Raw genomic sequence first — 19,709 nt, 5'->3', positions numbered from 1 at the left:
AAAAAACCAGGAACTGGTTTACCAGGGCTTCCAAAAATCAGTGCCTACCCGCAAAAATGTGTACCTATCAATATCAACAAAATCAATGACCTCAAGAAAGTCGAAGCCTATATACCTGCAGACATTGTTGGTGGATTTTATTCAAAAAATTATGACTGGCCAACTATCGATATGGATGACATTGAACTGTTTTAAGAAACAATGTTTGGAAAATGTGTATATATTATTTGAAAAATAAAATACTGATTTTTATTAATAATTTGAATTGTTTTACCTTTTATTTCACACCTGATAACATATCGTTTAGTCAGTCGTTTGAGAAACAACACATCTCCAACAACGTTTATATTTTTTTAAAATATCAAAATAAAAGTAATAAAATTTTATTTTGGTAGAATTAGCTTACCAAATCCCTGTAGAAACATATAAAAAAAATTAAAAAATATATTATGTTAAATTATGGAAAAACTGTTTTTTTAGATTTCCCGAAAGTTTACTTCTTTGGATATGAGGTGTTTCTCAAATGACCGATTCATTTACTATAAAAGTCATTGTCTTCCAGTCAGTGTTATTGGACAGCCATTATATTCTACATGGCTGTGTGTAATATTACAGTGAAGTGATGTGAAAGTACTTACCTGCTAATTACTCAGTTCTTGTCAGCTGATTGTTACTACCTTTGTGCTCATACACAATCTTCTGTGCTGCTGGTTGCTAACCTCTAGACGTTACCATCCCACAATCCTGCCAATTTTAGAAATGGGCACTGCGTACTTTTTGAAGACCGCGTACTCTTATAGGAACCCTCCCTACTATAAAAAGAATCAAACCAGGTGCTGCGATCTTTTAGTGATACGCATCCCCGTAACACAATAACTTTGCGATCATACTATGTTATTCCATTCGGGCAAGCCCATTAAAACATATAAATCAAAAATCACACTGTGTTAGCATGCAATTAAAATCTTAAACTAACACGCATCACTGAATCAACTTCTGAAATGATCAACTCCATTTACGTTTTGAAATTATATTTCTGCATTTTCTTTTTGGTTTCTATTTTTTTATGTATTCAGACAGGGTACTTATTACATTACACAACAGATTTCACTATATTAAGATGACACAAAATATTTCATTAATAATTCAAATTGTATACACCTTTACTAAAACACTTTTCTTTATAAAAATAAAAGGAATAATAATGATTATTGCCCATGTAATTCGTGTCCGGGTTCACGGACGGATGGCCGGCTCTCGCGCGCAAAAATATCAGAAAGCATTTATGCATCATCGTAACTCTTCTAGATGATAGCTTTTCACTGAACCATGGAATAAAATATTGAAGTAGTGTTTTGACTTCTTATTCCAGAACATCACAACTTGACATTTTCACTGCTACACTTGTCTTCGGGGTTATCCATATCTTTACATACTTGATATCCTGCGTAATAAACTCGAATGATTCTTTCTTTAATATTTTACTTTTCATCGCGACTTGTTACTTTAAATAAAACTATTGAAGCACTTAAATATACTTTAGATTATTTTATGGTCAGATTTCGATAACTTTCAGTAGTAAAGTACTAGGTATATAATTTTTTTTTTAGTAAACCTGAATGTAAAACTTCAGTTACTAAGGATGAAGTTTGGCTCTGAAGTGACATGGAAAATTTTGTCAGAAGTATTGTTGTGCTACCCGCTGAATTTGCATTGTCACCATCGTTAAGGGGGAGGGGGGAAGATGCACAAAAACTATTTACTTCACAACACAATATTGAATCGCACTGACCAAGAGTAACTAGTAAACACTTATGTAATATAATGTTTCAACATATCTTGGCCAATCATCGATGATTAAAGATTCATTGGGATTATTTTGTTTCTTCACTTGACGATTCAAACATAATGGTGTGGTTAGGAAGGGAGTGAGCAATGCCATAGCTAAAAATGGTTTTGTGGTGGCGTGGGAAAACACACCCACAAGTATGCGGTGGGACGCACACCTGGAAAACATACAGGGCCTACTGATTTTTTTTGGGGGAGGGCCTTGATCTAGAATCTTATAGGCTATTTAACAAAAGCATAATTCTGGAGCAAAAGTATAAGTTAATATATGAGATTCCTTTATAAGTTGGAAACACACTCATAAAACTCATAAAGAAGTGAAGTGTTATATGAAGACACTTGTTCTTGAGTGACCACTTAGCACAAGTTGATTAATGTTATTTGCGTTAGCTTTTATGGCGTAAGTCACCACACTGTATTTAAACTCATAACGGCTAAGCCCTCTTAAAGTGAATATACATCAAGTAACGCAAATCCTCTTATGAAACACTTTCTAATAATAATAATAATAATAATAATAATAATAATAATAATAATAATAATAATAATAATAATAATAATAATAATAATAATAATAATAATAATAATAATAAATTCCTGATGAACCTATACATATGTCATCAATGTAAGTAGTATAGCCAGGGGTAAAAATGGATCTGAAAAGGTTGCGGCATGACGTCACGCCGTTCTCCCTGCCTATCTTTGCAAATTGTAATTTTTTTGAAACAGGGGGGACCTCGTATTAATTGTGGCGAGGTTGGGTATGGCGTCCTCCCGCGTTCCCTCTCACTTTTACCCATGAGTATAGCTAAACTGACATTACAGAAACAGCTTGCAATCTTGTATCTATGTTTTCGGATTCTATTAATGAAAGAGAATTAAAGCGTTATTTATCAGAATTTTACAGCTAAAAATTTCTTGCACCGAATATTCTTAAAACCTGAAATGATTCACAATGAAGTAATTGGTATTATCTCTTTTCCAGAATCATGTTATTTCGGAGGACGCCATATGATGCACAGTATAGTGATATGATGCTCGAGGCAGAACAGTGAGCACAACAACAAACGAGCAAACAGCAGACGTCAATGGCCGCCTTGAGAGAAGGTGTGTGGGAGTGGACAAGATGCTTTATTGAAAATTTATTTCATTATAATGTGAGACCTGGGCCAGTCAGTTTTTGTAGCCTGTATTTGTAGGACGGAAAAATAAGAAAATGTGTTGTTGTTTGAGGCAAAATAGTAGTACTAAATACAGAATTGTTTTATGTGGATGTCGGTTTTCTTGGCCTCAGTAGTTGAAGGTCGTAGTAAGAACGTGTTTATACTTGTTTAATGTAATTCTGTAGTTGCTTAGCTTGTCCTTTTATTGTAAACTATGGCTGGTGTCGTTCCCATTGCTGCAAGGAAGACATCCAGAAGGCAGTGGACGTTGCATGGTAAGAACTAATTTTTTTGTAACTATGTAATAAAACACGTAATAAGTTATATTTAAATGTTGATCAACACACTGAATACTGCATGCTACCGCTTTTGCATGTACTAATATTTTGGCTCAAGTTCCGAAGACAGTTGTCTATATGGCAATGGATTACATTACATTTGAAAATTCCATAAAAATAAATAAATAAATAGAAGTTGAATTTAGCGTCCCGTCATAAAAATAAAAGTGAAAGTAAGAATATTTTGAAAAATTACTAGCATCCCAATATATTGAAGATTTACTGAAGCAGGTATTAATTCATTAGAAGGAGTAATGATGACCTTTATGCCTGAAATAGATGCAAGATGTTTAGACTTAGGTTTGTTTTTGTTTAGTGTTACATTTCAGGTTAGGCTAAACCTACTCCTGCGCTTAATACGGAGTAATTTGTAAGGTATTTATTTATATTGGCGCATAATTTTAACGAAAGTAGTAAAATAGAATTTAATAATGTAAGCATCATTACCGTGTAATACTCCATAAAGAAAGCATTTGCATAGTAGTAACTCTGACATGTGTTTGGTCTGGATGTTTGAAGTCGTGTTGCCTTAAGTACCGGTAGCTCCTGATCGTCTGTGTTTTTTGTGTTCGTTCGTTCAGACTTCCTCACTTCTTCCCGATGGGTTGCAAAAGAAATGTCTCGTGCAAATAACCCAAATAAAAATGGATAGTCACTCAATGTTTCTAGGACATTCAGGAGAAAATTTTATGCTGAAAACACTGTATGTATGGTCATTACCTTTACGTGCATGGGAAGCGTAAGTAAAATAAAAATGAGCAAGTTTTTATTTTGGTCATTTCATTCAATGAATCGATTCGTGGGAAACTGGTTCTTCGGAACAGTTCCTATGAATCGAATAGGATAGAAATCATGGTGGTCATACTGTAATTAATGTTTCTATGATTCTTTTATACATTGACAGATTGAAATACTGATAGATTTAGAACCATCCTAACTTCTCATCCTAACATAGTTCTACATTTATCGAAACATGAAATATGCAATGTATAAAATAATAAGAGAAACAACTACAGCAAGAACCACCATATTTCTCGTCTGCTATAAACAGCACACAACAGATAATGAGACACCCGAGAGCCGAAGTAGAAAAGACACAAAAGGCATGAATGAGAAATTCGTACCATATTAGATTATATACATAAGGGGGCAAGCCAAGTAACCCCCCTGAACAACAATTAAAAAATACTAAAACTAATACGAACATCTCACAAAATTATATACTTAAAAGAAAACACTCACCCCGAACCCCTCAACCAGAACCATCTATGTATCTTAAAATAATAAAAGAAAATTAGGATTAAATACCTGCATTTTTAGTGTGGTAAATATAGTTCGGCAATTTGATTCATGAATAAATATTTCCCCCCAGTATTACAACTAGAACAAAATTCCCCACTCCATATCTAATAGCCGAACTGTATCGCCATTATTAATATGCCCCATTCAAGGATTAACGAAATTAGAGGAGTCGTTCACAGTTAAATGTCTTCACTGCCCACTAAGTACGAATAACCACTGAAAAACACTGTTCATTAACACACACTAATGTTGACAACTAATGTAAAAGAACATCCACCACATTAGACATGTATCGCCAGGAAAACAGCTTAAGGCACATTAGAAAGCAACACGTGCAAAATGTACCTCTAGCAACGAAGCAAAGCACATGGTCAAATCATAAGCAACACTAAATGAAGAAGAATATTCTCCGACACTATCGCGCACTAACATAAAAGCAACAGTACGTCACTACGTGACGATACCAGTAACGAACGTAGAAGAACAGATACGTACTCAAAATCAGAACCAAAACATTCAAATCACTGAATCGAAGAAAATGAATGAAATGACCAAATTAACAAGTTGCCGATAAATGCAACATCTCAAGACTTTAGAATTTTTATTTATTTATTTGTTTATTTTTTTTATCGCAAAGAACACTATGTTCGTGTACCGTAAGTGGTGACTTTTAGATTTTTTTCTGCACAGTATTGCTTACAATTTGTGTGTTCCTGTATGATAGTGCAGATAGACCCACGAATTCAGATACCGTAGCTTAGAACAGTGTTTCTCGAAGTGTGGGTCGCGACCCGTGGTGGGTCACGAGAAGTTTTTCTTTTTAATTATGAAAATTTTATTTTGATGCAGAAACATATGTTGTGAAGTACTATTCAGAAAATGAAAATTGGAAGCGTTTGTTAATGAGGTACAGAGGAAGTGGTTACTCAGAGCCCGGCCCTGTTGTATAGTTAGTAGAGATGCTGCGTTAGGATGGAAAAAGATTGCAGGGTGTCTATCGGTCATGAATGTCATGAAAGTAAAGAAATTTAGCTTTTGGGTCACGATTTTTTTATCTGTACAAATGTACGTACAAACTGAAATATTTTGTTCTACAAAACATCAAAATTCATCACCAAAAATGTCTATGGTCGACTTTAGACGCTACAAAATCGCTACCAATTCGCATGCATGAAAATTCGGCCTAATTCGCATCCAACTTCGCTCTTGAGAATGTTCCGAAACTTTATAGTTTGTGATAAAGAAAAGGTCACGAAATTTCATTTTGGAATTTTAGAAGACACCCTGGATTGGGTGAGTCAAAATCTGTCACGGAGTTGGGTATTGCGTCGGGAGTAGTGTCAGGTCTGTTACCTTTCTATGGGAACACTTTAACCCTTTTTGCGCATGCGTGCAATTTTATATCATACAATTATTGAGAGAGAATGTCAATGTGTATTTGAATAAAAGTAGGTGAGCCACAGAACCTTTTTATTATTTAATGTGGGTCGTAGTAACAACAAGTTTGAGAACCACTGGCTTAGAATAAAATAAAAATTCAAAAAGAAGTGTGGGACTGTACAGGGGAATCGAACTCACGTCTCCGGTTTACCGTGTCTGTGCGTTATTCTACCTAGTCCGCGTCTCGAATAGCCACAGACCAGTTCCGTTCGAACTATTTTTACTTTAAATTTTGATCAAATTGGCACCTGTAGAGGGCCTTGTAAGAAAAATTGGTTGATTCCTTTCATATGAAGTAGATTAGAATAAGTATTTCGTTCGTCTTTTCAATTTAATGCTTTCCATGTGATTTACTGACACTCGTCTTCAGAGCTTAACCCATATTATGCATTTACTATGTACTGTGAGTAATAATGTTAGTACAAGGGGAAAAAGTGTGCACATGTCGTAATGAATGCATGAATAATGTGGTATGTATGTTCAACGTATAATTGCACTTCATTTCACCACACAACCTTCGTAGTTATAGTGTAGGTAAAGTATTTTAGGATTTGATTCAAGTTGAGAGAACAGGGCGTTCATAAGTAATGATTCGTCTCCAACTCACTATGATGGAGACAGTTCGTGAATAATCCTGTTCTGTGCTTTTTTTTTTCTGAAGTACTTGCACCAATCCTATAATACAAAAGTTTGGAAATTGTAGTCGTGTTGAAGAGAAGGAGAAAAAACACCCAATTTATTTTCAGAAGCATAATATATTTATCTGCTCATTCAATTGCAAGACAGTTTCTTGGAAGACATAAGATATATTTCAAAACATAGTATTCATTTGATTTGATTTGATTTTGAGTTTAGTGTTCCGTCCAGCGGCGAGGCTATATGAGGCGTGGACCTACTAATTAACGTGAAATCCGAACCACATGAACTCGCGCCGGGAATCGAACCTGGGTTTCGCGCGTACGCTGACCGGGAGGAGCTCCCATAGTCTTAGAAATAAAAGAGATTCTAAAGGCTAGGTGAGTGTTCAGTTGCTTTTGAATAACATTCTATAGAGTTATTCAAAAAGCGCGACGGTTTTGTTACATCAGATTATGAACTTTATTTTTTCAAATCACTAACAAAATTCATAAACATGTTCATCATACGTTCCGATTTCAGGTATGGTGAATGACGTCGGGCATACGACCACCTCTACTGTGCTAGCATGCAATAACTCTGTTCGTGAAATTCGCTATGACTGACTGACACCGCAATGTATTGCTCAGAACGACCACTGCGACGACGCCCAGGGCTTTTAATGTTCACTGTTGAACCCGTTTCAATGAATTTTTCATAAGTCTTCGAACTGTTGATTCATTCGGTGCCTCATTTCGCCCTAGAACCGCGCGAAGTTGCCTGGCAGTTGCTGCATAATTTTCTCCGTTCTGATAAAAAGTTTTCACAATTAGCACGTGCTGCGCTATAATAAACTGCTCCATGACTACACAGACTGAAGAAATGCGAGAAGTTCAGACTAAGGCGACAATTGAAATGTTTGTGGGTAGAGCAACAATACAGCACAATGTCGGCAACCGAGAAACAAAAATTTGCCAGACGATCCACCCAAAACCGGCATAACCATATATATATTCCAAAATATTGCATCACCTCTGGTGCTTGGGGTCCCGGGTTCGATCCCAGCCCCCGCCAAGTGAACTTTGTGGTGGACAAACACCGTGCTCGTGGGTTTTTTCGGGGTTCTCCCGTTTCCTCCCACTTTCTTCATTCCACCATTTCACTCATCTCTCATCATCACCGTCTCCTTTAGCCTAACCGGCATAAGCGTGGGACGTAAAACTTAAAGATTTCATTTCCAAAATATTGCAAAAAGCTGTCGTATAGTGATAAATGTTTTAGAAAGGTATTTATTGTAGTGTTATTGTTATGGCTTCCTAAATTCGAGGTGCACATTAAAATACAGATGTAGTTCTTTATTCGACTGGGAGTTCACGACGACGATATCGTTTCTTCAGTCCTTATTTATATTAGTTCTTGATCTGGAGTCTCTTAATCGTGATTGATGTTCATTCTCGGTCTCACACACAGTTACAGACAGTCCCTGAGTTATGTAAATTTATACTTACGTAAGAAATTTCTGATAAATAAAATGTACGAACGGTACCGGTACTCACTTCTGAAATAAGTAGTAGTGTTAAATTTCGAAATTCTGTTTTGAGAGTCCTCTAGTAAGTGAGGCATGAACGACGTTGTCACCATCAGCGTTGTAAGAATATAAGGCCTCATTCATTGAATATATTGTGAAATTAAGTTTTTGGATTTGTAATATTATTCTACTTATCGGAAATGTGACTTACCTTGTGCTTCAAGTTTCGTCCATTAACTGAATATTTCAACCTTCACTTTTTCATATGTATTAGTTGTAGTAAATCTTAGGCTATAGTAAAAATTTGACTTACATAAATTTCGACTTGCGCAACGAGCTCTAGGTCGGACAATTTGCATAAGTCCAGGACTATCTGTAATTAAATTCCTGATTGTTACAGTAACGACCTAGTTCTAAATCTGTAGTTTAAAATTTAAATACTTTTTTTTTTATATAGGCTTTTATACTAGCCGAAGCTATAGATCGTCATTATTAACTCAGAATTTAAGTTGTAGCAGATAGACAAGTCGTTAATGGCTTGACAGTGACCCAGCGTAGCGTAATCACAGACGCTCTCACCTTTCGTGCGTTCAGTCCAGGATTCGATGGGGATCAGCTCCCTAATCTTTCGAGCGCGCCATTACTTGGGCTAGGGCTCACTAATCTTAATTAGACTCGTGCTAACTTGCGCGGGCTCGCTTGTTTCAACTGGGTTAGAGCTCACTATCATAAATGTGGCTCGAACTCACTGACACCAGTGGTGCTTGCACTCATTTGGGCCCGGGTCCATTACTTTCATTGGAGCTCGCGCTCACTGTTTTCGTGTTGATTAGCCTCGGGCTCACATCTTTCAATGAGACTCGCGCTTACTCGGTCTTGGTCTTACATCCTTCAATGAGGCTCGCACTTCGGCTCGGGCTCACGTACGTTCACTGGCACGGTTTCACTACTATCGAGCTCACTGACACCACAGTGGGCTTGGTTTCATTACCTTTAATGAGACTAGCGCTTTCTATTCTCGTTGAGGGTTGCTTACTTGGGCTTGGGCTCACATTCTTCAATAAGTCTCGCACTCACTAACCTCTTTAGAAACCACGCTCAATAATCTCTTTCAAGCATGCTCCTACTTCGGGTCGGATTCACTACGTTCAGTGGAGCTCGGAATCGCCAATGTCAATTGGGCCCGTATTCTCTCGCGAAGGCTGCTGGGCTCAGTGGTAGAGCGTTCATCTCTGGTTCATGGGGTCCCTGGTTTATCTCAGTTGGCGCCAAGTGAACTATTGATGGACAAACACCGTATGCGTGGGTTTCCTCGGATTCTCTTCCCACTTTCTTCATTCCACCATTTCCTTCATTTCTCATCATCACCGTCTCCTTTAGCTTAGCCTGCATAGGTGTGGGACGTACAACTCAAAGATTTCTTTTCATTTTCGTATTCTCTCGCGCTCGACCTCACTTCCCTCTACTGAACTCATGCTCACGATTATCAGTGAGGCTCAAGCTCATCAGTAGAGCTTGCACTTGTTTTTGCTCGGGTTCATTATTTTCACTGTCTCGCGCATACTATTCTTGTTGTGGTTCGGTTTCACTAATTTCATTTGGGGAATAGTCATTAAATTCCTGAGCAAAATGTGATGGTGAATAGCATTTTTATTTTCTTGGCATTACTTATATAATTTTTATTGTCAGATGGTCCCAGAGGTTCGTTGCGGAGGTTGCGGAGTCAGCTGGCGGAAGATGGATGCCCAGAGTCACAAGTTGTGCTGGCAAAACAGCTTTTGGAAGACAACAGTGGTAAGAGCTGGATACTAACACGGAAATTGATAAAAATGAAATGGGTCATTTGCTTTTCTTACAAGAGACATCACCCAATTGTCCGGCTCCGATTTCAGTTTTTTTTTTCTGATAGAGGACATGTATTTATTATTTGTTATGATAGAAATTTTTGTCATGGTGCATGTTTTCTTTTTTTATATATAATTTTTAAGAGTTGTGATGTGGTTGTTAAAGATTACTGCAGAAGTTCCTTACTACCCTTTGTAAACGGAGTGTTAATGAAAGAACAACCATGTAGATACATAATAAGTCCTAGGGGGAAGTCGTATGGTAGGTATGACCTTGACGGCAGCCATCTTGAAATCCGCTATATGGAATTAAAGTCAAGATTTTTACATGGGAATAGGGTAATCTGATACGTAATTTCGGGCTAGAATTTAATCAGGAAAACAATGGTGAAGTTAGTTTTAAGCAGGGTGGATTGATTTAAATCAGTCTGATTTAAATCAAGATTTAAATCACTTGATTTTTTAAATAAAAATCGTTGATTTAAATCGAATTCCGAAATAAATTAATTTAAAGTGAAAATAAGTAAAATCCCGTTTCTGTTCTGTTATTTCGATTATGGAAGTTAATAATCATAATATAATGAGACTCAAATGTAGAGTATAGCATGAAAACAAGTATCATGCAGAGGATGATTAGGGAAAATCCCGTTTTGAACAGGTAACTGAGTAGTCCTGCTTTCTTCTTTTCGTAACATTGGGTTTGGGTTTTAAAATCGTTAACTATTCCAATCACCATCGACATTTAAGACGAAAATTATTTTTTGTGCGTGTCTGTTTGTTTGTTCCCAGATAATAGGGCGTATTTAGAAGGGTCCTATTCCCTCTTGTTAATTTTATAATTTTAGGCGAAATTTATGTATTTCATGCCGCAAGGTAGTTCTGAGTTTTTAAAAATAGGCCCCTGCCAAATATCAGTAACTTTTGTGATAAAATGTGTCATTTTGATAAATGTTGCTGTACTTTTTCCGTAATGCTTAACCTTTTAAATTATATAACCTGTTTCTGGATGATAGGGTAGAATTTTCATTATTCGATTAAAAAAGTACCAATAAGGCTCTTTACTTAGTTTTTTTCAAGACTGGAGGCATTTTAGAACACGTTACATATGCTTTCACGCCTTTCTGCGTTGAGGCATAGTGTGTGATGACGTCATAAATTTAAAAATATATATTTTTGTTATGCGTATTATACTTTTTGGCGGGTTACTTTTTGCATTCAGAAGACTGAAATTTTGCACACTCGTTCAGTGCACCCCTTAATAATTTTCAGATGTTTTTAGATCTCTTCGTGGAAACAGCGGGGTCCAGAGGGGCAAAAATGTTTTAAAGAAAAGGATATTTTTAACAAAAAATAGCTTTTTTCGTGATTTTCCCGTCTCAGATGGAGGCATATGAATAGTACCATTTGAAAGGCTGTTCTATTCTCAAGAAAATGATGTACGTCCTATGCTCCTAGGATAAATAGGGATGTCTCGGAAAACTGTTACCTGAGATTCTGTTTTATCCGGGAATCTGGGGTATTTGGGGAATATAATTTTTCGCGGGCTTACTTTTGCACCTACAAGATTGAAATTTCACACATTTACTCAGTGAACCCCTCAGTATTTTTCAGATTTGTTTCAGATCTCTGCCTTAAAACACGGGGAGGGGTCCATCGAGGTAAAAAAAAAATTTTTAAATATTTTTAACAGAAAATTCCTTTTTTCTTTTTTGTGATTTACCCGCCCCAGGTACATGATGGAGGCATTTGAAGGGTACCGTTTGAAAATTTGTTTTATTCTGAAGAGAATAATGTACAAATCATGATCCTAGGATAAATAGGGATGTCTGAGGAAATTTTTATATTACATCCGGGTCATCTGGGGCATTGTGGGAATGCTCGTAGCTCATTGTTAAATAGTTTTCTCACCCTTACTACTGAAGATAGAAGCTTGAAATTTAGTACACCCCTTAGTATTTCCCAGTTGATTTTGAGATCTGTGCGATAACACAGGGGTATCCAGAGGGGATCAAAATTTTTTAAAAAAGTTTAAAAAAATATGCCGATTACTCTCAAAATTTCCCGCTTCATGGACATAAGGAAATGTGAATGTTACCGTTTCAAAAGCTGTTCTATTCTAAAGAGAGTGATGTATGTACCATGATCCTAGGATAAATAGGGATGGTGCTGTAGCTGTTTGACTGAAAGTCTATAATTTACCTTTAAAAATAGCCATAATTTAAAATTGTTAAGTTTGGGATTGATATAGGTTAACGATTGGGGATAATTCAAAATTCAACCCCAATACTTTCACTTAAATGGCATAATTAGCATTTAATACTAATTCCTAATGCTTTTTCTTTAGTTCGCGACTTGTATTATACGAGGAGAAAGATTTGATTTAAATCAAAAAAATCGATTCAAATAAAAAAAATCAACAAAAATGATTTTTAAAAAAAATCATGATTTTTTTCCACCCTAGTTTTAAGATACGTCGATTTGGAGAAAAGTTATAGGCATATTAATTGTTTATACTTACTACACGAATTAATGATAATAAGTGGATAAAAGGTTCGGTAATACATATTATGCCTAGAGGGAAGTGATACGGTAAGGGTATCCTTAACGGCAGCCATCTTAAAATCCATCATTTTGAATTAAAGTGAAGTTTTGAAAAATGAAAACCATAGTTAATTTGATTTTGAGTTTAACTTCCCGTTCAGCAGCGAGGCTATATGAGACGTGGACCTCGACCTACTGATTAACGTGGAATCGGAACCACATAAGCTCCTGCCGGGAATCGAACCCGGATCTCCCACGCAATAGGCGCGTATGCTAACCGCTTAGCCACGAAGGAGCTCGTGAAATGAAAACTATATGCATGTGACACCTCATTTTAATAGTAAATTTTCCCAAAAAGCCAATGGTATGCTTATTTTTGTTCTATAGTTAACCAGTGTGAATTTAGGACTGCTTCTACTGTGCACCAAACGTCCATTATTCGATCTTTCAAATTGGCAACACCCCTAATTTTCACCGCATGTTTTAAAATTCCAACAGGCACTTTGCAATTGTTACTATGTCTCATGTTTTCTAAATTTAGTACATTTTTTTTAAGAGTTGCGATTTGTCAGTTCATGAATAGTGTTGGGATAAGCATCCAGCAATCTTTCTGAATTTTGAAGACTTGCCATGTAATTATTTATTTCCTATACCTGCCCTTCAAGAACACATTTACTGACATGAATCATCGCACAACGAAACAACTCCAACTTTGCATGCAGGCAATAGCAAAGACGTAGCTTGTAATGGATAGTAGATGAGACGAGAAATCAAATGAAAATTCACTTCAAAAAGGAAAACGAAATATGTTTGTTGTGTAAATCAATGGTCTTTTGTTTTGTTAATATTTATTCCTTTATTGTATATTTATTTATTTATTTATTTATTTATTTTCTATGACAGTTTTTTAGCTGATCAGACAAAAAAGTCATTCGTTTTCTAGCGATTGTTGTCGATGGTTCATGTTTGTAAGATGTATAATCAGTGTTGATCGGGAACTCGATTAAGTTACACCTCTTTATAAACAAGTTATCTGTTTTCATATTATGTTCATGGTACAAACAACGTGTTGGGAACAGTCATATTATGCCTCTTTGATATTTTCTATCATTGCTGCTGTTCCGTTCAAGTTGTATTTATTAAAAATATGTTATTGTTTGTCATATGCGCAACATGTGGGCTACATTTCCTGATAATTTTATGTTAGTATATAACACCAATTTGTTATAATTTAATTTGTATTTCTTTACGTTACATAGGTCCATAGGCTGCTTATATATTCTGGTTTAAAATAAATAATTACATTGCAAGTCTTCAAAATTCAGAAAGATTGCTGGATCCTTATCCCGACATTATTCGTGAACTGCCAAATCACAACTCTTAAAAAGTGTAATAAATTTAGAAAACATGAGCCATGGCAACAATTGCAAAGTGCTAGTTGGAATCTTAAAACATGCGGTGAAAATTAGGAGTGTTGCCAATTTGAAAGATTAAGTAATGGACGTTTGGTGCACATTAGAAGCTAAATTCATACTGGTTAACTATAGAACAAAAATAAGCGTACCATTGGCTTTTTGGGAAAATTTACTATTAAAATGAGGTGTCACATGTTACGGTTTTCATTTTTCGAACTTTATTTTAATTCAAAATGGCGGATTTCAAGATAGCTGCCATCAAGGATACCCTCACCGTATCACTTCCCTCTAGGCATAATATGTATTACCGAACCTTTTATCCACTTATTATCATTAATTCGTGGGTTAGAAGCGGAGAGGTAAGGGACTTATTCGTAGTAAGTATAAACAACTAATGCCTATAACTTTTCTCCAAAAGGGCATATCTTAAAACTAACTTCACCATTGTCTTCCTGATTAAATTCTAGCCCGAAATTACGTATCAGATTACCCTATTCCCATGTAAAAATCTTGACCTTAATTCCATATGGCGGATTTCAAGATGGCTGCCGTCAAGGTCATACCTACCATACGACTTCCCCCTAGGCCTTATTATGTATCTACATGGTTGTTCTTTCATTAACACTCCGTTTACAAAGAGTAGTAAGGGACTTCTGCAGTAATCTTTAACAACCACATCACAACTCGTAAAAAGTTTTAGAAAAATAGAAAACGTGCACCATGGCAAAAATTTCTGTCATCACAAATAATACATGTCGTCTATCAGTTATTAAAAAAAAAGAAAAAAAAAAAACAAAGCCGGACAATTGGGTGATGTCCCTTGTTAGGTATAATCTAATTTTAAGGAATAGCGTTCTGTAAGTTTGCAATCATAATACAATTGTCTAGTTCTACAATCACAATTACATTGTCTAATTAAACGATCACATTGCTTACAGAAGATTTATTAGATCATTTTTAATGATAGGTATAAAATATCTTACCGTTTATCTGGGGTAGTTAGAATTGTGTCAAACTGTTTCAATGCTCTGTGGCGTCTTTATCAGTGAGGTATGTCCGCTGCTAAACTGGTAACATATGAGAAGTTTCCTGTCTTCCTGTGGAACCCTTAGGAAATTCAAAGTAAACGTAATCCTTATGTCATAAAATGTGTTAAACTTTTTTCCTTGAGAAACACGTCACATAATGGATCTTTGAAAATTGCTATATATTATTCTTGTCCGTAAAAAAGTGCAAAACTTCTGCTGTATGTTAAAATGGTATATAAACTTACGAAATTCGTCATTTTTTTAAAAAAAGTTGACGAATTTTCAAAAAAGCAGCCGTCACTATGAGTGAGGAGTTCTTATACGGCTGATTTTCACAGCCTTGTAAATATTAATTGAAATTTACAGAGACTGTCAAAAGTACAGAAAATTAACTATTGTGAAGATTAGATGTGGTGACAGTGTAATAAAATGAATTTTTATCTATTAAATTTGTCTGTTCTTGAAATTAAAGATTATCATATCCCAAGATATTTTATATCTAAATAAATATTAAATATTCAATAAATATTACTATAGCTCTATTAGTAAGTACGCTGCATTAGAGTTATAATTGATGATAATAATGAAATTAGGTTATAAGTATTATATAGTGTTCAGTTGTTTAAAAACTATATAAACTAATCACTGTTCTTTTTGTAGAACTGGAAAGTGAGAGAGAAGAGAACGCGAAACATGCCGTCTACTGGCTGATAAAGGCTTCTGAGCAAGGACATGTGGAAGCAACTGACATCTTGAGGCATTGCTTGGAAACGGGACGTGGTAAGCGCTACCACATTTTGTTAGGTTTACTGAATTTGGTGTACTGCTTGATTTCACAAAAATAACATGAAGAGATTAGCGTTTATCAACATTTCTCAAATTTGTTTCTTGGGAGACCCGGGTTCGATTCCCGGCAGGAGCTCATGTGGTTCGGATTCCCCGTTAATCAGTAGGTCCACGTCTCATATAGCCTCGCTGCTGAAAGGGACGCTAAACTAAAATCAACTCAACTCAACTCAAATTTGTTTCTGAAAATCCGCCGAGGCCTAATGTGGCGAAAGGGCAGGCCGGAAAATAAAAATGGACTCACTTCCTTACCTACCTATGTCATATGTGAAGACATCCTGCTTGGAGGAGGAGAGATTCTTCAAACTCCCCCAAGTGGGTGGATTTCACGACTTGCTGATTCCAATAGTGTGCAAGTATCTAAGGTACCTGAACCCTAATCTAAGGTAGATAGTGCTGGGATTGTAGCCCCTCCCTAGTTTCAAGGGGTTTGGCTTTGGCTGATTGTGGTCATACTGTAGGATTCTCTGTCTTGCGAGTCGGGACGCCTCGTGTCACCGAAAGGAGGAAAACGCTTCGCTGTAGACACTGGTAGACTTCCACTTTCGCCTAACTACTAGATAGGCTTCGGTCCATTGCTGTTGATCTCGTAAGAAGGGAAGATCTAATTCTAGACGTGAGAGGGAAGCGTGCTTATCTCTGACGGTGGTGCAAGATCATTCGGTTTAACGAAGCTGGAGATCAGTTTACTCTCACGACGTATGCAAAATATTAGCAAATATTAAAATTTTTATTAAATATAAAAATTCTGTCAAAATATTATGAAATTATGAAACACAGTATTTCGAAACATTAACATTAAGGTCATTGTTCCCATTGCGCTAGGAAGCATGGTTTAAAATATGAAATTTCATATTTTTCCTCTTTCTAGTGATAATTCTTAAAATATTTATATCTTTAATAGATTAATATGTTAAGATGTGTTATGCTGTAAACTGAAATGCTGTGAAGAGAAACTATTAAGCTAGTAAATACACATACTAGAAATACACATATATCAGTGCTAGAAATACTAGATTTATCATTAAGAAGTCTACAAGAAAGTATTTTTATATTGCAAAAATAAAATCAAAATATGTTCTTAATTTTGAATATAATGAAAACGTTTCAGTTCCAATCAGATCTCCTTTTCAGATTTATAAAATACAAAACGAACTTAAGATGTGCGAAGAATATTGTAACTAATTTACGATGTGTAAATTATTTGAAATGTGTCTTAAATTCATGAGTTAGTTTTCTATTTACATAAGTTAGAAAGGATGTACTGATGAACTTGAAACGTTTCTAGTATATTTCAGTTTTATTGAAAACGTAGTTTGATATTTGTTCTTTTCTTTCTCTATTAGCATAACAACTGCCCTCTCACCCACGTTTAATAATAATGCAATAATATATATTTAAAACTGATATTTATCTCTTTGAAGGAATAACTGAACAGAACCTGTTAGATGTGAAGAATTGTCTCAGTATGCCACAAGATGAGAAGCTTGCGAGGAAGGCAGCGAGGGAAATGTTTTCGAGGTAAATATCTGCTATATTTTTCGACGATAGATTTTGATTTTAGGGTTTTATTTGTGCTAATTAGTAAAATCTTTATATATATTGAAGGGAGCTCAGTGGCAATGCGCTCGAATCTGGAGCAGCGTTTGCCTGGTTCGTTCTCAGAGTTCTCCCTTTCCTCTCACATTCTCATCCCACGTGTTCTTACTTATGTTCATTAATTATCTTTCGTCTTCAGCCTAAAGCACACACTGGGGGACGTTAAATTAAAATATTTCATTTTTTCTTAATATGCACTGTGTAATATAGGTAATACACTCTGTTTGAATGTGCTATAACTTCTGCGCCCGCTTCTTTAATTTCTTAACCCAAATTGCCTTTCTTTTTTCGTAAAGACAAACTTTAGATCTGAAGTGGCGTTTACTTTTTATTATTTTTAAATTAATAATTCAGAACTAACTTTTTCACCACAAATGTATGCTCAACATTGTTGGTAAAACCCAGGGTAAGCGGAGAATTAAGTGGTTTGGCTTTATTTGATACAGAACAGAGGGGTTCATTTCCTCTCTAGTCTAGTGAAAAGTTTCAAGAACTTCTTGGAATTTGTCGGGCCGGAGTGGCTCAGTGGTAGAGCGTTCACCTCTGGTGCTTGGGGTCCCGGGTTCAAATCCTGCTCCCGCCAAGTGAACTTTGTGGTGGACAAACACCGTGTGCGTGGGTTTTCTCGGGGTTCTCCCGTTTTCTCCCACTTTCTTCATTCCACCATTTCATTCATCTCTCATCATCACCGTCTCCTTTAGCCTAACCGGCATAACCGTGGGACGTACAACTCAAAAATTTCATTTAATTTTTTCTTGGAATTTGTCGTATATTTTAAATCAAGTGAATAGTATAAGTTTCTTCATTGACATTTTTTTCACTGTTGTGGATAGTTCTGGTCTAGAAAGCCATCCTTAACGGCAAGACGAGCCATTATACTGACCGCACTTTGCCCAGCAGATATCAGTGCTGTAAGGCGGCTGATAGGCTCTGGCGCCCAAGTGCTGTTGCGCCAAGAGTTTTTCTTTTCTTTGTTTAAATGTCAGTTGCAGCAGAGAAGTTGCGCAACTTTCTTTAATCTTTATTAAATAACATACTATAAATGATATTCCAGTTGGTAGTAGAATCACACTAACAGGGTTGGACACGTTCAACTAGCATTTTCCGAGGTTAATATCTGAGCGCTCCGTGCAATGAGGATTGCATCCACCACGCCAGTTGTGACCATTTGCTTCGAGATTGAGCGTTGGTCATCAGCGTACTGTGGAAACGTATTTTAAAAATAATGAAAATGTCGTAGTTACACAGAGGAAATTCAAACATCATTTGCGAGTAGGTCTATATGGTCGTGTTCCTGACCGACACACAATAAGGAAATGGATTGATAAATTTAGACAAATCGCTTGTGTAACTGACAATTTGAAAGAATTGTACTGAATCCCTGAAAACATTGAGAGAGTTCTTTTCATCTTTTCAAACAAAAGAGAACGATGAGATACGGATTATTAAACTAGTGTGGGTGCACTACGAACTATTATCAAATAAAGACCAGTATTTCTTGGTTTCTCTTTTACAAGACTACTTCTCAAGTAATCCTACGATAGTGAACCTCTTTAATTATCCATGTAGATCTTACAAATGTAACTTAATAAGCTTTGATGTTGTAAGCATAGTTGTCATGATGTAATGTATTTTAAATTAAATACGCTCTTTTCTTTTCTTCTTCCACTATGTTAAAAATATAGCATTCATTTAGCCATAAACATTATTTTTAAGTGAAATTAATTGTACGTAAAAATAAATAAATAGGAGCGAATTAGCCTTAATGAAAGATCTATATAAACAAAAAATACAAAAGGGATATATTGGAAGTAGCATAGTATAAAGAGTCAAGATGAATTGTAGAATTTCTTAAGCCGTAGGGTAAGTTACAATATAAATCAGCAATTGATGATTCAGTTTTAACGTAAGAAAGAGATAAATCTAATTTTAGATAACACTGGAAGATTACATGTAGATAAGTGATACGTTGTGGCACGACTAAAGGAATTGTCTTTATGAAATGAAATATACGGTGAAATTAATTAATTTCAATGAAACAGAAGGTTCTAACTCAGAAGGTGAGATCAACGTAATTAATTGTAGATATTTTCCTCAATATACGAGGTGCATTCAGAAAGTAAGTTTCCCACTTGTTCCATAGCTAGGAAACCGTATGTTGCGCGAAACAATTGCATGCATGTGAGAGAGTAAGGTCCTAGT

The 19,709-nt window shown here is 35.8% G+C and overlaps 1 protein-coding gene across 2 annotated transcripts in view; it reads left to right on the top strand.

The window, feature by feature from the left end:
- The first annotated feature begins 2,836 nt into the window (after positions 1 to 2,836).
- The window catches only part of wfs1 (wolframin ER transmembrane glycoprotein wfs1), a 31,863-nt gene continuing 14,990 nt past the window's right edge, over positions 2,837 to 19,709 (top strand). The window contains exons 1-4 of one of the 2 annotated variants that reach the window (XM_081734560.1): positions 2,837 to 2,955; positions 9,924 to 10,028; positions 15,723 to 15,842; positions 17,333 to 17,429. In XM_081734560.1, coding sequence (XP_081590686.1) covers positions 2,937 to 2,955; positions 9,924 to 10,028; positions 15,723 to 15,842; positions 17,333 to 17,429 — 341 coding nt within the window. In that variant the 5' untranslated portion in view covers positions 2,837 to 2,936. Of the gene's footprint in view, positions 3,287 to 9,923; positions 10,029 to 15,722; positions 15,843 to 17,332; positions 17,430 to 19,709 lie in introns of both variants that reach the window. The other variant, XM_081734559.1, reaches the window with a different exon arrangement.

Source organism: Thermobia domestica, chromosome 12 (genome assembly GCF_964235325.1).
Source record: "Thermobia domestica chromosome 12, izTheDome1.hap1.1, whole genome shotgun sequence".
In the NCBI taxonomy this organism is placed as follows: Eukaryota; Metazoa; Arthropoda; class Insecta; order Zygentoma; family Lepismatidae; genus Thermobia; species Thermobia domestica.
The sequence above is the reverse complement of the archived record's forward strand: the minus strand, read 5'-3'. Positions and strand labels throughout refer to the sequence as shown.